General features: G+C 36.5%; 3 protein-coding genes and 2 long non-coding RNA genes across 6 annotated transcripts; 2 read left to right on the top strand and 3 right to left on the bottom strand.

Moving 5' to 3' along the window:
- Window positions 1-701: 701 nt before the first annotated feature.
- On the bottom strand, window positions 702-2,266 carry LOC110887681 (probable anion transporter 4, chloroplastic). Its single transcript, XM_022135257.2, has 3 exons — window positions 1,920-2,266; window positions 835-879; window positions 702-737 (listed from the first exon to the last, which is right to left on the bottom strand). Exons 1-3 carry the CDS (start codon window positions 2,226-2,228, stop codon window positions 702-704), a joined length of 390 nt encoding a protein of 129 aa, XP_021990949.1. The 5' UTR covers window positions 2,229-2,266.
- A 3,602-nt stretch (window positions 2,267-5,868) lies between these two features.
- On the top strand, window positions 5,869-8,687 carry LOC110912516. The gene is made up of 3 exons (XR_002577955.2): window positions 5,869-6,317; window positions 8,262-8,322; window positions 8,403-8,687. It is a non-coding gene; the product is annotated as an uncharacterized LOC110912516 (long non-coding RNA).
- Window positions 8,688-10,063: 1,376 nt separating this feature from the next.
- On the top strand, window positions 10,064-10,469 carry LOC118483961. Its single transcript, XR_004872524.1, has 2 exons — window positions 10,064-10,128; window positions 10,222-10,469. It is a non-coding gene; the product is annotated as an uncharacterized LOC118483961 (long non-coding RNA).
- Window positions 10,470-13,020: 2,551 nt separating this feature from the next.
- On the bottom strand, window positions 13,021-14,099 carry LOC110912523. The gene is made up of 2 exons (XM_022157260.2): window positions 13,936-14,099; window positions 13,021-13,614 (listed from the first exon to the last, which is right to left on the bottom strand). The coding sequence occupies exons 1-2, from the start codon at window positions 13,967-13,969 to the stop codon at window positions 13,172-13,174; spliced, it is 477 nt and encodes a 158-aa protein (XP_022012952.1). The 5' UTR covers window positions 13,970-14,099; the 3' UTR covers window positions 13,021-13,171.
- An 837-nt stretch (window positions 14,100-14,936) lies between these two features.
- On the bottom strand, window positions 14,937-17,890 carry LOC110912528 (pentatricopeptide repeat-containing protein At4g14820). Of its 2 annotated transcripts, XM_022157286.2 has the most exons (3): window positions 17,648-17,812; window positions 16,730-17,378; window positions 14,937-16,640 (listed from the first exon to the last, which is right to left on the bottom strand). In XM_022157286.2, the coding sequence occupies exons 2-3, from the start codon at window positions 17,314-17,316 to the stop codon at window positions 15,047-15,049; spliced, it is 2,181 nt and encodes a 726-aa protein (XP_022012978.1). In that variant the 5' UTR covers window positions 17,317-17,378; window positions 17,648-17,812; the 3' UTR covers window positions 14,937-15,046. The 2 variants fall into 2 exon arrangements, with proteins under 2 accessions (XP_022012978.1, XP_022012957.1); XM_022157265.2 differs by having other exon boundaries at window positions 16,730-17,890.
- Window positions 17,891-20,852: the final 2,962 nt, after the last annotated feature.

The raw sequence follows: 20,852 nt of genomic DNA, 5'->3' as shown, positions 1-20,852 counted from the left end.
TCTTTTTCGGATTTGAAGACATCTCGGTGATTCACGAGTTCGTGGGGTTAAACGGGGCCAAAAAGGAAGCTTTTAAAGGCATCATTAGGATTGCGGTGTGGTGTCTTTGGAAAGCCAGAAACAAAGCGAGGTTCGAGCAGAAGGAGATCAGAATAGGGGAAATTGTTAACGAAGTGAAAGCGTTAGGTTTTTTATGGTTTAAATATAGGAGTAGATTTGGGAACATTGTGTGGGATGATTGGTGTAAATTTGTAATTATGTAGGTCTGGTGTTTTTTGTGCCCCTCGATTTGAGGGTGTCGTTTTGGTTTTAATGAAGTTCTCCTTTCAAAAAAAACTATTTTAATTGCATGATTGATTTTTTTATTTTTATTTTTTACATCAAATATTGTATCTCGTTTCACCGAAAGTCCGGCCAGCTAGGAGTGGTGGAGCCACATGTAAGGTGGGGTCAGCACCCCTTTAAAAAGAAAATTTAGTAAATTTTTTAGGGAAAAATCATGATCGCATCTCTTAAAAGTTCAGTTAAACTTTCCGATCCCCTCACCGCCACTCAGAAAATAAATCCTGAATTTGTCACACTATCGTTGGAACCGAAAACAAAATACAAGTCAAATGTTACATCAAAACCACTAAGAAATTATACATCAAGACTAGGGGTGTCGGCATGATATATATGGACATCACGCTGCTTGTCGAAGGTCAACATGCTGCTTGTCGAAGGTCAACATGATATATCTGGACATCACGCAACATTTTATGATATGTTTATTTCAATATATATTAGTTTAAGTATCTAGAGAAAAAACAGAATATGCCATTGAGAGAGACTTACTGTTTTAAAGTAAATCGGCATCCATGAAAGAATAACAAAGAATCCCTGTGGAAAAAAAGTATAATATGCACAAAGTTAGTATCCTCCATGATAATAGCCAGTAACTCTAGCATAAAAAAACAACTTAGAAACATAATCAAGGTGAACACCCATTGAAGAGTACAGACTTCCAACCCATTCCCTTGCGATGAGCCGATTCGAGTTACGTGTTATCTTTTATGTGTATGTTTTAAATTTAATCGGTCAAACATGTAAACTAGAAAATTTGCTACAACTGAATTGAGTCAAAACAAGTTGAAAGTCACCTACAGTGTATTTAATGCATAAAATCTCATATTTTACAGAATTCTAAAAGAACTTTTTTGTTTCGGAAAAAAAGGTGTTTTCGGCTATACAGTTAATGTGATATATCACCGATACATCGGTTATCGATCCCCATGTAAAATATCGGTACTGATATTATCGGCGATATTTGACCGATATATCACCGATTTTCCCGATATCAATACCTTTCTTCTTAGCTCTACCATTCGTCTTTCTTCTTATTGCTGCTATTAGTGTTTTAATTCTTAATTATTGATTGTTAGTGTTTTAAGTCTTAATGAGTTCCTACTTACTACAATTGTTAGTGTTTTGCAAGTTGGAAAAGGTTAATTTCTTAATGGTAGGAGAGTATACTAAATTATAAGTGTTAAATTGATATATATAGTGAAAGTGTAATGTACAATGTGCCTTATCGTACAAGCGTACGAGATGTGAATTCCGCACGTTATAACCCCCATAACGGAAACCCCGCATGTTGTAAAATACCAAAGTCCGCATGTTGGGAAAAAACCCGCAATGTTGTAAAAAAAATCCACATGTTGTAACTGAATCTCGTACGTTAAGACAAATTGTACGTTAACCAACCCCTATATATATCCTATATCTCAAACATCATTCCTTGACCGATATCCAATTTTTTACCGGCATAGGTTTTCGGTCAATCTAACACGTAGAGAAATCATCCGTTTTGTCCCGTTACACAACCTACCCATGCGCTATTTTATTGCATATGCTAAAACATAGGGAGAAAAATAAAGTACCCAGCTATGCATGGAATTAGCAACAATGAGGGACCAAGTTGGTAATTTAGAAAGCAAACGCCTGAACGGTGGGATTATTTTGGTTGTCTTCATTTGACCCTTTTTCCTTTTGCTCTGTATGTATTCTAACTCATATTTAGTTATTTGAGGGCTTCTCTCTGGAGTGCTAGATGTTGCAGATACCCATACCGAAACCCATAGAAATCCAGATAATCCAAATATTATAAAGGGTCCTCCTACACCACCTTGTGACATCAGGATCGGAGAAAGCGTGAGTCCAATAGCACTTCCAAGCTGGAACCCAGCCATTGCAAGCCCAACAGCCCTTGATTGTTCCGTTTCTAGAAACCATCTAAAAAAAGTCCCGCGACAGGTGCTGAGTCCAAACTATAGTACTATCGTTGCTAAGGTGTCAGGCAACAAAAACAAATTTGACCCGTTAGAGATATACCATAATCCGAATTCCAAATCGACGCATGGTAAATCAAATGTTTGGTAAGGAGAGGTTATTAGTTATTACCTTGCTATCATGTTGTTCATACATGGAAGTGCTACGCCTTGTGCAACGCCAAGCAAAGCACACATGGTAAGTAGTGCCAAAAGAGAATGATCGGCAGCCCATGGGGTAAGAAATGTGTTGGATAATCTTGACGGGTTCGGTTCAGGTCAAGGATACGGGTCGAAACTAGTCAAGTCGGGTCGGTAAAAGTATTTACTTTAATTGGGTCTGTAGGTTTTTAATGGGTCAACTTTAGTTAATTAGTAACATGTTTTTAGTGTTTTAATTAGTCAAGGGTTAGTTTTGTTTAAGCAAGTAGTGGGTCAAAACATGGGCTTGTTTTACTATTTTGTAGGAGATAATGGGCTAAGTCGTTATTCATGTACGTCTAAAGAGTCTGTATATATTTAGGGTTTTATCAATGAATGAAAGTGTGGAGTTCAAGCAAAAATTTAATCCTTGTGTACGTGAGTGTTTTTGTGAGTTTGAAGCTTGAACCCGACAAAATGTAGCCATTGACCATAAAGCTACCCCACATGCCATAACTATTTTACCACCATAATAGTCCACTAGTGTTCCTCCGGCAATCGGTGATATCATATAACCCCAAAGAAAAGATGACTGCCGATGGAAACAATAATGACATTTGCAAATAAGATCAAAGCAAGATAAAGTACAAGTTACGAAAGGTAAAGTAAATGCTTGTATAAATTTGACAGGATACGGATCCTTGAAATATGACGTACATTTTAACTGGTCAGCATAGGGACGTGTTGGCCAAACAGCATAAAACTTTTGTAGGTCATAACCAAAATGTGTAAGACAATCAATGTTGTACAAAGTTGTCTATCAGTGTAGGATAACATACATGTGTATACATTTGTTAAGTAGTTATGGAATAGTCGGTGTAACATTTCTAAAGTCTTAACATTTCCAAGGCAGTTTCACGCTAACCTTATACGATGCCAACCCTTGCACTGACTTTTGCATAAATGATCAGATATATAACTGTCATAAATGACAGTTATGTTGGTTATATCTACTTTTCACCCCAAAAAGTGCAAAGGTAACTTAATATCTGTTAAAAGGATTTAACTAACGTTTCATCAACAGTTGCAACGTTTTATGGAAGGTGCACTAATTAAGTATTTATACTATTCCATGTTCTTGAGGACACACATATACATAGAGGAATCAATCAGAACATGCAAATTCATCTCATAATATATAGTTTTGCTTATGTTATTGCCGTATACTGAAGTGTTAGCTTCCTATATTGTCCCAAAGTTGATTTTGCGATACCCAGACATCTATAGGGCCGATATACTACTTTTGGAAAGTGATTGGTGTATATATTATATAAAGAAACATATCCAGGCCATATGATTAGCATTACCGTTACAACAAACAATTCCCCAACAGAAAATTCCTAGAATACAAATTACCATTTGGTTACAGTTTAACCAATCAAAGTGAAAGAAAAAAAGCGCAGACGTAAATACTGCAGAATCACTGGTACGAGCAGTTGTAATCAGCTCACAAGCACACTTGCCTTACACTGAAGTGTTAGGCCGCCGAAATACTACTTTTGGAAAGTGAATCTTGTACACAATATAAGGAAACATATCTAGGCTATATGATTATCATTACCATCACCACAGACAATTCCCCAAAAATCCTCAGAATACAAATTGCCATTTGGTTACAGTTTAACCTTTTTTTGAACGGCGGCGTATTCGGGCTTAGTGGCATGCCTCTTCATAGCCCAGGTATATATCCACACCTCAGATGGAAATGGAATTACAACTGTCCAATATTAGTTTGACACTTGTAGAAGTATTTTAGACAATTTAAAACCATTTGATCAATCCACTTTCAAATCATAATTGAGGTCAGTTTTATTTTACTAAAAGTTGTCATCTTTAACGAAAGAATTCCATCAATTCACTTCTTGATTTTAACTTTCAGAACACTTATTAATTGTTATGAATCAGTTTATATCCATTACTCTTTTTGGAATAAAAGTTGTCATCTTAATAAAAGAATTCCATCAATTCAATTCTTGATTTTAACTTCACACTCATTAGTTGGTATAGATCAGTTTAAGTCTATATCCACAATTTTTTTCAAAGTCGAATTTCTTTTAATTTTGTCGTATGTGGGATTTGAACCCAATTCGAACCTAGATGTTCCTAAAGGTTTTGCCTTTGCCAAGGGTCCATCAACCCCATTGCTAGTTTATATCCATAACTAGTGACTTAAACACAATGTTATCCGCCAAGAAGCTTTGCGCTAATCTCCAACTCGTCCTGCCAATAAACATAAACAAAGAACCCGTGAAATATGTATAACATCATCATAGTTGTAACACCCAAAAGCCTGATCCATGACTCAACGGCCCCCGGGGTATACATCTCAAATTTTCAAGTCCTCTTAGGTATGGGTGTACTTGGCTTGTTATAAGCTCCAAATGAACCCAACTTAAATGAGCCTGAGCTCGAGCTCTTTTTACATACCTACTCTTGTTATATAGTTGGCTGCAGTAATGTGCAGGGGTCGGTTTTGGGCTCAAACGAATCCAAAAACCGAAAATTTGTGTTTTAAGTTTTTGAAAACCGTTTGGTATTGGTTTTGGGCCGAAAAAATGAATTCGAGCACGAAACTTAAAATTTTGTGCCTAAACTTCTTTTTTTTTTTGTTAATTAATGATCAATTGATTATAACATATTTGGGTGTAAATTTTTTAGCCTACAGCATTTCTTAAAATCAAATAAATTACATAACATTTTTTTATTAAAATAAAAAAAATTCATTCCAATCATCAAGGCAAATTACATAAGGATAGCAGGTAGACGAGCAACATCATCTTCTGAATAGAGAACCCTAATAAAAAAATATAGTCCACAAAGCCATATCGTTTTTTAAAAGCGTTGAGTTTCGTTTTTTGGTTTTCGACTTTCCCAATTGGTTTGGGTTCAGTTAAATCGATTTGGTAATTGTTTGGCAATTATATAATACTCTAATTTACAACAATTGTGTGCAATAGAGGTAGTACATTTTGCTTCTAATGTTGTACGGTGCTTTTGAGAAAACATAGGGTACTGGGCTGTTTGTGTTATTTTCTTCTCTATCCTCGCTTCTCTGTACCGTCACCCCACATCAACCAAAACACTCATCCGTTCCTTTCCTCCTTTTATATCAGACTCAAAAACACTCATCCCTTCCTTTCCTCCTCTTATATGAGACTCAGGGCATGTTTGGCTAAGATTTTTGAAAACAACTTATTGACTTATTGGCTTTTTGGAAAAGTCAGGATGGAGTGACTTTTTGGAAAAGTCACTTTTCCCCTCACATACAACCTGGTTGCCAAACATCATTTTGGAGCTTATGACTTTTCAAAAAGCCAATAAGTCAATAAGTTGTTTCAAAAAGCTTAGCCAAACATGCCCTCAAAATTGACATTAGGGTTTAGTTATCGAAGATGGGGGACGACCGTAAGCTCAGAGATCCATCGATATGCTGGAAGCGAAGTTTATCTATAAACAATAAACATCCGGTACGGCGTTCAGATGAAATAGAGGGAGAAAGAAAGAGATGGAGAGAGACTAGAGGAGGGAGACGGCGTAAAGGACAAGGAGGATGACCACCGTCGTTAGAGGGAGGCTTGGCGTTGGCATCATCGCCATCCACACGCTTGGCCTGGTTGTATTCCGGCGAACCTAGTGTTCTGCCGTGACTTCCGACGGTGGTGGATAGGGTCAAATCAACCACCAAAACCGGCGGCGGCTAGGGTTTCGTGGTGTAAGGGGTTGCTGATGAGATTCAGATCCCATTCAGGCAGATTTTTGTTAGAGTTTCTTGAGAGGTATTGTACACCTCTTCTTCGTCGCCAAACGCATGTGAGTAATATTTTCATCTAGATCTTTTCTATTATTATCATGGCTGGTAATCTTGACCCGTGATAGAAAAAAACAGGTTGAAACGGGTAACATTTTTTTTCGTATTTGGGTCGAGATGGGCAGATACTTACAGACATGGGTTGAAATGGGTAGATAAACAATAAGATTAATTTAGGACAGGTCACGGGTTGATAAAGTAAGTTCCACGCGTTAGAACGGATTGATAAATTAAGTTCCACGGGTCAGGTACTGGTACTCCTTGGTGTGTTTGTGGGTGTTTGGCAACTATTGTTCTGATTGAAGAAGGATGAGGAGAAAGAAACGGTTTTGTAGTCGCAACATTAGAAATCAAGAGGTTTTGAAATCCGAATTTTAGATAGCTTAAACTGATGCTGAACGATTCAACAAGAAAATGGGGGATAGTCGATTTGTTCTTGCGGCTGTTAGGACCGAATTAGGTTTAGAGAGATGGAAGATGTGTGGGTGTGGGTAGGGGTGTTCACGGTTTGGTTCGAAACCATGAAACCGTCCAAACCGATCACCGGTTTGGTTTCGCGGTCGGTTTTTAATCTAAATTTTTGGTCGGCCACTCGGCCGGTTTCAAAAATTCCAAACCGTAGTGAAGGGTTTGGTTTGTGGTTTATACCTAAAACCAACCGTATAAAACCGGACCATAAAGTTTAACTATATTTTTTAAATATTTTATGCTACATGTGTATCACTATTTGTATATTGAGGTACATACTAACTACTAAGTTAGAAAAAGTTGAACTGATCAGGCTACTATTATAATGCAAATGCAGCCCACAATCTAAACTACTCCAAATCGAATTATACATATGTTCCATCTCAGTTATATATAATATATTCTTTGAATCATATGAACAACAGATGTAGTAAAATAAATTTAAGTGCTTGAACCAAATAAGATGTGTTGAATCATTTGAAAAGATTTGTTATCTATTTTTGGACAGTCTTTTCTTTTTTATTAAGAGCTCAATAAACCCAAACCGTAAAATTAAGCTGGAACCAAACCGTTTGCGACGGTTTGGTTTGGTTCGGTATTAATTTTCAACGGTTTGGTTTCGGTTTCGATAATAAAAAACCGTTACTAGCGGGTTGGCTCACGGTTTAACCCAAAAACCGTAAAAACCGGACCGCGAACACCCCTAGGTTTGGGTGTGAGTAAAAAAGTTATAAATTTATAATATTAATTTATTATATTATTATATTATATATATTTATTAATATTAATTAATAATAACTTAATTTTTTTTGAAAGAAAAAAAAATAGATAGAGAGATTAATCTTACAGCAATTTACGAAAGCTATATTGTCTTTTTAACAGTTTTTAATTATATTTTTTATTTTTTTTTTGTCACGTGATATTTTAAAAGTCAACCCTTTTGACTTGAAACCCGTTTCGACCCAAACCCGTCTTGACCCTAACCCGTTTCGACCCGAACCCGTTCTAACCCGAACCCATTTGAACCTTTTTTTAAATTGACCCGTTTTAACCCAAACCACTTTGACCCGAACCCGTTTTGATACGTGACTCGACCTGACCCAACCTGCCCGCTTTGCCAAAAGGCGTCGGTTGGGCAGTTTACAGTTTGGCTAAAAATAGGCAATTTTTCATACAGGTAAAAAATGGTTTGGTTTGGACCTTCTGGTTGAAGTTTCTAAAGAAATAGTTTTACTTCTTGTCTTCAATGTATACACTAACCAAACGGTTGATAAAGCGGGTCTCCTGTGGTACAATCTCCTCTGCTAGGTGTATCTTGTGTACACCAAACCTAACATCAAAGAATGATCTATTTAAAAGAATTGTTTTATCTACAAAACTAACAAATTTTTTTTACTTTTTGCAAGTTACTATCCACAAATGTTGTTTACAGTACACTGTTATTAGTTTTATTATTAAATAAGGTAACATCTAAACAGGCTAAAAGCACCAAGAAGATTGTGCTGAGGTTGCAAGCATGTGTCCCAACATCCAATTAAGGTTAGCTTTGAATCTCTTTTGATGTTTTTTTGATTTACTTTTGTTGTTATTAATGTTGCTTTTTTTAATGTTTTGTGCAGAGATGCAAACATTTTGACATTGATGGAGACAAGAAGGACAATGGAACTAAACAAAAAAGATGCAAACAATTTGGCATTGGTGCAGAGATGCAAACATTTTGACATTTGTATACGTCGTATGTGTTGGAATTTTCGTGTAACTTTTAGAAAAATAATTATTTGTCAATTTGTCAAACAAACTGAACGCAGCGGAAAACATGTACACGAGGTTCGGTTCTAAACCGTTTCCACCAGTGATCTCTTTACAATCAAAATAGGTTATAATAAAATTAAAGAATCGTGACATCCAAGAAAGACACCTTGGTTCAACGAACGATCTCGCTAGATGATCGTTGACCACGAAATCATATTTGTTCGTTTGAAACAATTTCAAACGAAACCTTAAATCTAAAGAAAATAAAGTTCAAAAACTTTACTTACCTTTTTGCGTAATTGAAGAAACAACAAGCTTTGTGTATCCTTTTTGAAATATTGCAATTGCGTAAGAACGTCGAGTAGGTTATCCTTTTGAATGAATTGTAGAGTTTTTACAAAAACCTCCAATCAAGTATGAAAGATCTTGATTTTTAAAAGCCTTGGCAGACCTTCAAAACTTGGAATCCCACTTCCGTATATCACCAAAGAGACATATATGAGGTATTCCCTTTTAATAGGTACCAAACTTTTAATAGATAATAAAAGAATTAAGATTTGTAATCTAATTACAACTCTTCATAATTATCTCATAATTATAACAATTATCTATTTTCTTCTAATTATCTAATAATTAATTATAATTAACAATTAATTATAATATTAATTCGACTCTCCGTAGTTATTCTAAATAATTCCCGTTTCTTTTATTACGCTTATTATTTCGTGATCCGGTGATTAACGATTAAAACATCGTTAAATGTTCGTTGCCCAAAGTGTAACTCTTTGGGTCGTACCTTGACGGCAACATTGAATTACAATCGACAATTGAACATCATATCCAACAGTGTGTATTTAATTTATCGAATAACTTGATTGATTACGTTTTTAAACTAATTATTTGATGTTTTTGACTGACCAATCCTTCTACATTGAATAGTTTTCAAGAGATCAGAGGTAAGGACGTAAGATAACCGGATTCAACACTGACGGCAGCAGTGTTTTAGGGTTTCCACAACACCGTGCTTTATGATTGTCCTATCGAAATCTAGATAGTGAAGTCTTCATACAGAGATATGTTTTTTTATAGTGGTTTCTATTGTCTTATGTGATGTTTTGTTTTGGGCCTGAAGCTCTTTTGATGGGTTAACTTGCTTCACAACTGAATGTTGTTTTTTTTTATTCTATAATTACAGTCACAAGTTGCTAAGAATTTAGGGGTAAACGTCAACAACAATAAGACAATTCAGGTATGTACACCGATATCGTGTTACCAAATTACATTAAATCGGATGATAGAGATGGGTTTTGTCAGAAGCAATGCTTTTATTCAGAAATTTATCCATATTTCTTGGCGAAAAACATCAAAATTCCGTTTGTATACATTAGTGTACTAAATTATCAATTTATCCATATCCGGAACTGGATTTCGTCTTCTGTTTATTTTATCTAAATTCCAGTAGCGGTTGTTTTACAAACACCATCTCTAACCAGATTGGTCATGGTGTAATGTTACAGGTGGTGGTGTCGGCTTCCGGCGAAAAGCCGTTATTCCAGAGACCGTGAAAAACACCCACGTCAAGTTGTGAAACAGGTAAATAAATAACCCACATTTAACTAGGAACCTCTTCTTTTGTCAATTAAAATTCAAAATTTGAGTTGGGGATTTGTTATTGCACAACAACAGTTATAGCCAATTGCTTCCAATCAAGATAACCAACCCCAAATGTAAGATCAGGGAGTCTGACGCAAAACAATGAAAGAATGAAGCAGCGTTTGCAAGCCCACTGACCATAGGCCATAGGGAGTGCATCAGCCATACTACCATAATAACCAATATTTATCCATTCGGTTAAGGGGATTGTAAGGCAGTAAGCCTAGATGATACATTCTCTCAAATCTGGTTTATTCCCTTATTTTCATTTTATTTGTTTATTTTATTCATGCTATTGACGGCTGTAGTTAAGCAAGCCACATCGTCAAGAAAAATGTATTTTGTGCAACTTATGTAACTAACATGCTTGGTGTTAACATCCTAAGTTGCGACCATAATACATATACAAATCTAGGCATAAACTCTTGGTTGCAGTTTGTGTATCTAACTTAACGGAAATATAAATCTAGCCCCCGCCGCATCGCGACGGGTTACTTTTCTAGTTCTATTCTAATATCTAAAAACAGAAAGCTCCTACTACCTAACCTGGCTAAAACAGACACACAATAATACCTGAAGTTTCAACCTCGGCCAAAAATAGACGCCCTATTTGGGGAAGGGAGCAGCAAATAATGAAATGAAACAAGTAAAGTAATGAGATTGGCCGTAGAGAGATAAGAAATAGACATATCAAAAGAAACATTCATGGGCACATCTTTTTCATACACCATCGTCGCACCAATCTCATCCACCAAATTCGCAATCGCACCCACCGCCAGATTCCCATTTCTATCCTGAATTCACAAATCAAACTCCTCATTATTCTTCAGATCACTCAGTTGAGAGAGAGAGAGAGAGGGGGGGGGGGGGGGACTGTGAAAGAGCATGAAATGGAACCACCGGGTTGGAATCGGTCAACTCGGAAAGTCGTAGTCTGGTGGTTTGACGATTCAGAAGTTATTATACACGGGTAACATCTGTTCCATTCTATGCTTTGTAGTGGTTACAAGTAAATGGTGTTTGTCTTTTTTTTTTTTTTTTTGTGGTGTGGTTTGACTTTTTGAATCATGATAGTTGGCTTTTTTGTTCGAATCAGCCGTTGTTCTTGCATAAATGTTGAAATAAACACTATGTAGTTTTTTCAAATGAGTAATTTTATACGAATTGTGGATATTTAAATGGTAAACAAACCGACACACTTGGCACTCCCTTTTGTCGAAAATCACCCATTCTTTTAAAAAGTAGTGTTCATCTTTTGCTTTTGCACATGAACCGTGTGTTAACTACAAAAACTAAGCATGATTCACCTTTAAAGTCAGGGTGGACACTGGACCATTAAATCCCTGTGTTAACCGTTTGTCTTCTAGTTGATAAACCACAACACCTTTGTAACAACACTCATCCTCCTTTGTAATTGTCATGTGATGCAATTTGTGCACCTATTCGTTATCATATACCAGAATTTCAACGTGGACAGAGTAGTGTTATGCGTGCTCCTCGCAGACCAAAAGAGACATTTAACTATCACTACTCGTCATTGCGGAATATCATTGAACGAATCTTTGGAGTATGGAAAGCTAGGTGGGCATTATTGAGAGATATGCATGTTAATTACACATACGAGCATCAAGTGAGTATTGTGATAGCATCGATGGCGATCCATAACTTTGTTAAAAAGTCTAGTATGTTTGATGAAGCATTTAACACGGCCTAACAAGAATCTTACAATCCCCGCGGTACTATTGATGAACTTCATGAAGAAGTTCCGTCTAACCTAAACACTTTTTTAAAAAGTCTTTTCAAAAAGTCATAAGTTAATAAGTCATTTCACAAAAAGTCCTTTTTTAAGGACAATTTTTTTTATTCCTATTATCTGTGTGACTTGAACCCAAGACCCCCCCCCCCTCCAAATGTGTTTAAAGGCTTTGCATTTGCCAATGGACCACAACCTCATTGGTTACAAAAAGTCCCTTTTAACTTAAATAAGCTAAAACACCCCCTTAATATAGCAACCCAAATCCTAAAAATGATTAGATGTTGTTTGGTTGGTATTAGTTTGGTTCGTCATGGTAACAGTTACAATATCAACACTAAGTATAGTTTATTGTAGGGGTGTGCACAACACAATTCGGTTCGATCCAGTTTTATGATAAAACCAAAACCAAATTGTTCGGTTTCGGTTTTTGAAAACCAATAGGTTTTGGTTTTTTTGGGTTTTAGCAACGGTTAAGTTTGGTTTTTGGAACATCATTTCATAAGATTCATTACAAAAAATGTAATCCAAGATTCAATAATTTTTGTTAGACGTGTACATTTAATTTAATATTTTTAATTAATATTGTTCACATAAACTTAACATTCTAATCTATTTTTATAAAGACATTTTCTTTTATAATACTTTGAAAATCATTTATTTTTTACGTTAAATTTTGTTATTTCTTGTAGGCAATGGCTATGCTTTTGACATGTAAGGCGTTTTTGTTGCTTAGATGATGTGTGAAACTTTTATGTTTAACGTATATCGAATTGTCATGTATGCTTCTTTTTATCTTGAAAATTTGGATTTATTGATATGAAATATACATAGATTCCATCGATGGTGTTATTGTTTTGCAAATTTTACTTTTTATGTTTCATTTTGAACTTGTCAAGTGTTTGTATTCTGGTAAGTTGAGCGCCATACCGAAATCATGCTGGGACTGTGTCTTGTTTGCCAAGAAGAATAGAACACGTTCAGAAATTGTTAACGATTAAGGTGCCCACTTACTGGAAAACATAATAGTCAATTCCATACTTGTCCGATTACACATCTCACATGTTTGTCGAAGGACATTAAATTAAAAAGAAACAAAACACACCCGTTTAAATATTTAACAACTAAGTCACTTCATAAAACTCACATAATAATCGACTATGCATGCATCTTCACGCGAGTAAAATCAAACATTATTATACTTGAAACATCGATGATAATCACTCCAAATCATACATACCCTTTCCCCTGAAGCTCTTGAACAACTTCATTCTTCATCCTCAACCACAACTTAAGTGCTTCCTGATCCAACTTGTCTTTCTGCAACTGCTTCTGATAGTTCATGGGACCGGAGGAGTCCATCTCTATGGTCCCTTTGGCACTCACCATTGTCCCAATCATCCCACCTTTTGCAATGAAATCAGTCATGGCCTCCTCGTCACCAGGGTACGGGTAATTGATTCGTTGATAGAGATGAGCCAGTTCTTTCTCTTCCTTGGGTACTGGTTTCAGCGTCCACCAACCAAGTGGGGATGTTTCATTGTATAACCACACGGCACCGAACACTGTGTATGTGCATAAAAGTGTTTTGCCTATTTGTTTCCAAAAGTAGTAGTCTTCCTTTCCAAGGCCTATTTTCTTTAGGTACTTCTCAGCAGTCAAAGATCTAGCCACTGTGATGATCAATGTTACACAAAGGTATAATCAGTGAAGACCAAACGTTAATGAATCACCTTAAGAATCTTCTTGTAATCCTCTCAAAGAAAATAAAAATGATGCATTTTGGGTCAGTCATTTTATCAAACAGTTGGTGGGCATATGTTAATACACAAAAAGAAACAAGTGTAATGCATCAAAATTCAAAACCCAGGTTCAGAAACTAATTCTTATCAATCACTAACAACATGACCCACAAAATCATAAACACGCCTATCATAAAATGGACGAACAACATTCCGATTGATAAAGAAATAGCCGTGGGGGTTCAAAATTACCTGTTTCGGCAGCTCTATAACTTTTTCGAACCATCGAGAAGATAAAGATGCGAGCTTGAGTGATCTTAGTTCATGAAAAATCACAACGAACAAACGGTCCCCTGTAATCTGAAAAGATGAAAAGTGTTGGTTACCATACTCCTTTATGTTCAGTGTTATTACACCTTAACCCCTTCAACTTCTCTTTATTTTCATAAAAGATTAAATTTCTTCGAGAGTTAATTAATCAGATGGTCCTTTTGGTTTCACCAATGTTGCCGATGTATGGACCGTCATAGTTATAAAATGCATACCGCTAGGAGCATCTGTGTAATTTCGAAACGCTTAGGAACAAAGTTGCAGTATGGGCGAAACACATGGACCATTCAAGTAATTACCTCTTTTTTCCGGGTCCTTTGTAGTTTTTTAGCGTTGGGATGCTCATAGTAAATTGTTAAAAAGTGAAACAAGTTGGCAGATTTAAGATTTATATAGTTTGGTTCATAGTTCAACTTTAACGTCTTAACTATCCGTTTGAGGGTTTGGATCTGGAAACCAAGTGAATAATCTATATCATCTTTTTGTTTAAAACTAGAGTAAATTGCCATTTTAGTTCCTGAGGTTTGACTAAAATTGTCACTTTAATCAAAATAGTTTTTTTTTTTATTGCCATTTTAGTCCAAATAGTTTTCTTTTCTGCCATTTTAGTCCTTGACTTTTGTCATTTTTACCAAAATAAGTTCGGGTTGAAATGATTCATTAAAAAAATGAGCAAAATAGGTTAACCGGTTTTATATTTTTTTATAGCTGCTAATAGCGGCGATGAAGGTGGCATTAGCATAAGTAGACAATGGTTGTGCCGTTGCAGTGGCGTTGCTTGTGGCGGCAAAGATGATAAGGTGGTGCTACCGGCAGGTGGTGGACTGGTGGCGCTGTCAACGATGGGAGTGGTGGTGGTAGTGAAAAACAATGGCCGTGGGTTGTGTTGTTATGTCTACACTCCCCAATGGAACATCTTGGTGTTATGTGGTATACTTAACTAAAAAATTAGGAGTTAAGGAGTTCTAATCCTGCAACATACAAGTTATACTTGCTGTTCATTTTCTCAGATTTTTGTTATATAATATGAAAGTCACCAATAGTCTTTGCAAGAACACAAACCATCCTCGTACTGATGAAACCGAGTCCTATCTCGTACGAGAATCTGAATCCCGTAAACCTTAGATGCCAACTTCATGAAGTTATGACAGTCTTCACAGACCCGAAGATTCTTGATTACACGAATGCAAGATCCTCTTTTCTGTCTTAACAACCCGAAACACAGTGCCAACTTCTCACTATGCCATAATAACGCCTTTGTCTTTTCATCCTCGTCCAGATCAACCAAAACACAAGACATGTTTGGAGTGTAACCCGCCACCTCTAACTCCTTCACAACCACGTCTAACTTTTCATATATCTCATCCACATGAGCGTGGTTTTTATCCGCGGTTAAAAACTCATGTATCTCCCCATCCAGTTCAATTCTACTACATCCCCGTTGCTTTACCACGCCTTTGTTCTGCATCAGCTTTCGAATTTCCCCAACACTTTCCCATTTTCTTTCTTTTGCATAAACGTTTGATAGAAAAATGTGGGCCCCATCATGATACGGGTCGAGCTCAAGAACCCGTTTTGCCGCAAACTCACCTAGTTCAATCTCGTTGTAGATTCGACAAGCAGCCATCAGGGATCCCCAAATGACAACGTTTGGTGCCACAGGCATCTGTTCAATCACCTCAAGAGCTTCTTTAAGCAAATTAGCTCTGCCGTAGAGATCCACCATGCAGCCGTAATGCTCGCGTTTGGGTGTTATGTCGTAGTCGTTAACCATCGATGCAAAGATTTTCCGACCCTCTTCAACTAATCCCGCGTGGCTACAAGCGTACAACAAACCCACAAACGTTACACCGTTTGGCTCGACTCTTTGGGATTTCATTTCATGAAAGAGGTCAAGTGCGTTAATAGCGTCTCCATGAACCGCGTATGCCCCGATCATGCTACTCCATGTAATAACGTTTCGTTTATGCATTCTAGCAAAAACTTGTTTAGCCCTTTCAAGTTCCCCGCATTTTGCATACATGTCAATAAGGGCGTTATTCACCGGTAAGACTCCACTAAACCTATTTTCATCAATATATGATTGGATTTTTATCGCGTTATCTACAGCACCAAGACTAGCACAAGCGGAGATAACACTCAGCATAGTGACCTGATCGGGTTTTACTCCCGAGGTTAGCATTTTGTCGAAAAGCTGGAGCGCTTTTCGAGGCTGACCTCCCTCTGCATACCCGGTAATCATTGCACTCCAACAAATCAAGTCCTTTTCAGTCATCTGATCGAATACTAATCGTGCAGCATCAACCTGTCCGGCTTTTGAATACCCTGTAATCATGGCGGTAGAAACAACGATGTTTGTTGGGGACAGATTTTTAAACATGTTAGTTGCCATGTCCATGTAGCTGCAACATGCGTACATGATCACGAGTGCACATTGCAGGTTATAGTCAACGAAAACTTTGTTTTCGGTAATAAACCCGTGAAATGCTTTCCCGAATTCTAAATTTCCAGCACGGGCACAAGCAGACACGACGGTTGAAAAGATCTTCTCATCTGGTTTTACGTTCGATCTCTTCATCTCCTCGATCAACGGCAACACATTGTTGTAGCGCCCATTCACGCAATAACTGTTCACAATTAGAAATTTAGACAAATGGAATAAGCATTTCATGCTAACAAGACGAAAGAAAGCAACGTGCGTGTAAAGAAGCCATACCCGTCAATCATACTATTCCAAGCAACAATATCTCTTTCCGGCATTTTATCAAACATCAGGCGTGCATCTTCAATATGTCCACAGACCGAGTACATTGCAACCAAACCTGTCTGCACAAACGGGTCTGATACAAAATCCATTTTTGAAGCGAACCCATGAAGTTCCATCCCTTCACTTAACGCTTGAACTCGCATTGAGGCTTTTAGAAGCGGAGGGAGGCTAAAACTGTCGATCACAAATCCTTTTTCCCTCATCTTGGCATAAGCTAAAAGGGCCTTTTCAGGTTTGGTGCTTCGGGAAAGTTCACGTAACAATTTGTTAGATAAATGTGGTTCTGGGTTGTGCATTTGGTAAAAGACCGATAGGGCGTAGTCGAAGGATGGGGAAGATAATGTGCATGCCGTAATAACGAGTTTGATGAGGAGGGAGTTTGAGCGGTCAAGGCCCGAACGAATAATTCGGGCATGAATTTGCTTGAGGTGTGAGAGGGAGGATGACGCCGAGAGGGTGGTTAATAGGTGGTTGTAGTGGTTTACGTGAATGGTTGAGGAGATGATGGGCTGTGGAATGGTGGTCATGACATTCATGGTAGATTTAATATTGTATTGATAATAAGCCTATATCATTAGAATTTCTGCTGGATCAAGTCCTGAATGAAAAACAATCGTATAGCAAGTGATTTCAATGGAAAGTTTGAACTACAGAACATTATTGTTTTGGGTCAGGCATTTTATCAAACAGTTGGAAGGCATACGAGGGAAACCGAAAATGCTTACAACAACAAACCCAGATTCAAAATGTCATTGCATATCAATCATTAACATGACCCACAATATCTGAAATCAAGAAACGCATGTACAAAATACAAATTCAATATATGAAACTAAAAAGGACATTGTCGCAGGGTTGAAGAATTACCTGTTTCCCCAATTCTATGATTTTGCGAACCATCGAAGATATAGAGGTGAGATTCCCTACTGTTTCAGTTACCGTACTACATACTTGTTCATAAAAAAATAACAATATCTTTCTTCATTCATTCATTCATATATGGCAACGTAACAACGTTCTTTTATAACTATATTATATTATACTAACATTAATTAAATTAAAACTAAAAATAAAAAAAAAAAAAGGTAGGGCAGCCGCCCATTTAACCCTATGGAGGGGAAGTACTATTGGAAATCATGAAATATGTATACGTTGAATGAATGAATGAATAAAATAATAATAATTACCTATGCCGGTAATAGTTTCACAATGTTATTGGTAGGTTTGGGCGGCTTAGCTTTTTTTTTTTTTAGTTTTTTTTTCTTTTGATTTTTTGAATAGTTTTATTTTGTGTTTGGCTAAAAGTGCGCTGTTTGATAGGTTTGGGCGGCCAGCTTAGCTTTTTTTTTTTTTAGTTTTTTTTTCCTTTTGATTTTTTGAATAGTTTTGTTTTGTGTTTGGCTAAAAGTGCTCTATAATTTTATTGGCCAAAGCTTTTTTATTTTTTTTTAAGTTAGTATATAATAGTTAAAATTACGACTTTGCCCTCAATTCAAAATAAAAAATTGGTTTTCTCTCCAGCTTAAAAATTACGATTTTACCCTCAGTTAAAAATTACGATTTTACTCCCGTTCAAAATAAAATTATGGTTTTGCCGCAGCTATGGTCCTGCCAAATTACGATTTTACCCCCAGTTTAAAATTATGATATCGCCCCGGTTCAAAATAAAATTTCGGTTTTGCCCATAGCTTAAGATTACGATTTTGCCCTTAGTTAAAAATTACGATTTTGCCCCTAGTTCAAAATAAAATTATGGTTTCGCCCTCAGTTTAAAATGTGATTTTGCCTCCATTTCAAAATTACGATTTTACCCCGGTTCAAAATTGCAATCTTACCATCGTTTTTTTGGACAAAACTACGGTAGTGTTTTATTTTACTTGATTGCCTCATTGTAGTTTTTATTCGTGCCAAACAGCTACCTAGCACTCGCTAATTGGTCCTAACAAGTTATTGTTTTGCCCCCAACTTTAAATTACATGCTTGCCATCGTTTTAGTTATTTTTTTGGCAAAACTATGGTAGTGTTTTGGTTTAATTGGTTCACTCGATGTATCTTTTTTTTAGATCGTGTTAAAAGTAGCATGTATAAGTGACCGAAATAAAGGCATACATGTTATTAAACTAAGAAATAATCGGTTTAACGCCCCGCAACGCGGGCGGCACATAACACTAGTTTTATACAATTCCCATGGGCGGGAATAGTGCTTCACAGCCATTGGCTTAAATGGGCGGCCGCCCCTTCCCTATTAGACCAACCAATTTATTATTTTATACACACTTTAAAATTACGGTTTTGCCCCGGAATAGTGTTTCTCTGCCATTGGTTCAAATGGGCGGCGGGCAATACCCATTCGAGCAACCAGTTTATTATTTTATACCCACTTTAAAGTTACGGTTTTGCCCCCAGTTAAAAAATACGGTTTTGCCCCAGCTTCAAAATACATTTACACTTTTGTCCCTAGCTAAAAAATACGATTTCGCCCTCGGTAAAAAATTACGCTTTTACCCTCAGCCTAAATTACGTTTTCGCCCCAGTTCAAAATAAAATTTGTATTTTCCCTCGGCTCAAAATTACGAATTTACACCAGTTTATTATTTTATACTTACTTTAAAATTACGGTTTTGCCCATAGTTTAAAATTGCGTATTTGCCCCCAGTTCAAAATAAATTTATGTTTTTGCCCCCAGCTAAAATTTTCGAATTTCCCCTCGGTTCAAAATTACGATATCACCTTCAATTCAAAATTACGTTTTTGCCCCCCGTGAAATATAAAAATATGGTTTTTCCCTTAGCTAAAAATTATGATTTTACCCTTTAGGAAAAAAAATGATTTCCTCCCAAGTAAAAATAAAAATATGACTTTGCCTCTAGCTAAAAATCGTGTCAAAAAACTACCTAACACTCTTTTTACTTTTTATTTTTATCAAAACTATAGTACTGTTTTTTTAATTGGTTGAGAATTGTTCGTCAATCGCCCTGCAATACGGGCGGGGCATCACATAAATTTTATCAAAGAGGATGTGTGTATTGTATATAAAATGGAAAAAAAAATAATCATTGGAAAAAAGTTTGATCTTTGAAAAACGGGGATTTTTTTGTTCATTTTAATGGTAAATTAAATTAAATATACATAGAAGGAGAGTAATTTCCTACATATACATTTCCTATATATACATTTACCAAGTTAGGGGAATAGTGCCAGGCAGCTGCCTGACACCCCCCCTCATTGAACCAACACGTTTATTGTTTTATATCCATTTTAAAATTATGTTTTAGCCCCCAGCTCAAAATAAAATTACGTTTTTTTTCCCATCTCAAAATTACGATCTTGCCTTCAATTCAAAATTACGACTTTGCCTGGCACTCTCTCATTGGACCAACCAGTTTATTATTTTATATCCATTCTAAAATCACGTTTTTGTCCCTCTTTAAAATTACGGTTTTGTCCCCAGCTCAAAATAAAATTACGCTTTTGTCCCCAGCTCAAAACTACGATTTTCCCTCCATTCAAAATAAAATTGTGGTTTTGCCCTCAGCTCAGAATTACCTTTTCGCCCCTAGTTCAAAATAAAATTTTGTTTTTGCCCATAGCTAAAAATTACGATTTTGCCCTCTGTTCAAAAATGTGATTTTTCCCCGTTTAAAAAATTGTGATTTCGCCCTCATTTCAAAATTACGTTTTTCTCCGGTTCAAAATAAATTGTGTTTTTGCCCCCCCCCCCCAAACTCAAAATTACGATTTTGCCCTCGGTTCAAAATAAAATTGTGCTTTTGCCGCCAGCTTAAAATTACGTGTCACACCCCCAAAATCCACGTGCGGAGTATCACCGCTTGGGAGCGTGACTGACCAGGATCAAGCCACCAATCATATAGAACAACATGTATAGTAAGAGTATTTGCCATTAAACCAAGCCAAATCCATATGAAAGGTGTTTCAAAACATAAGTAAGTTATCACTGTTTAGCGGAAGCGTATAATTAAAACCCATTATAATAAAGTATCAACTGTCATGAGTGTTTAACAAGATAATCACGATCCAAGCCCACAACGACCAGCTCCTCCCTGTGCAAGCT

This window comes from Helianthus annuus, chromosome 2, assembly GCF_002127325.2.
Source record: "Helianthus annuus cultivar XRQ/B chromosome 2, HanXRQr2.0-SUNRISE, whole genome shotgun sequence".
Lineage (NCBI taxonomy): Eukaryota > Viridiplantae > Streptophyta > Magnoliopsida > Asterales > Asteraceae > Helianthus > Helianthus annuus.
This window is presented reverse-complemented; position numbering and strand designations above follow the sequence as displayed.

What these genes read in the sequence shown, in the direction of transcription:
- LOC110912528 (XM_022157265.2), bottom strand. Translation starts at nt 17,316, where the DNA reads ATGAATGTCATGACCACCATTCCACAGCCCATCATCTCCTCAACCATT. An exon ending in TGGAATAGTATGATTGACGG is followed by an intron (nt 16,641 to 16,729) that starts GTATGGCTTCTT and finishes AATTGTGAACAG; the next exon opens with TTATTGCGTGAATGGGCGCT.
- LOC110912523 (XM_022157260.2), bottom strand. Translation starts at nt 13,969, where the DNA reads ATGGTTCGAAAAAGTTATAGAGCTGCCGAAACAG. An exon ending in TTATAGAGCTGCCGAAACAG is followed by an intron (nt 13,615 to 13,935) that starts GTAATTTTGAAC and finishes TGATCATCACAG; the next exon opens with TGGCTAGATCTTTGACTGCT.
- LOC110887681 (XM_022135257.2), bottom strand. Translation starts at nt 2,228, where the DNA reads ATGGCTGGGTTCCAGCTTGGAAGTGCTATTGGACTCACGCTTTCTCCG. An exon ending in CTAATTCCATGCATAGCTGG is followed by an intron (nt 880 to 1,919) that starts GTACTTTATTTT and finishes TTTTTTCCACAG; the next exon opens with GGATTCTTTGTTATTCTTTC. An exon ending in TGCCGATTTACTTTAAAACA is followed by an intron (nt 738 to 834) that starts GTAAGTCTCTCT and finishes CGTGATGTCCAG; the next exon opens with ATATATCATGTTGACCTTCG.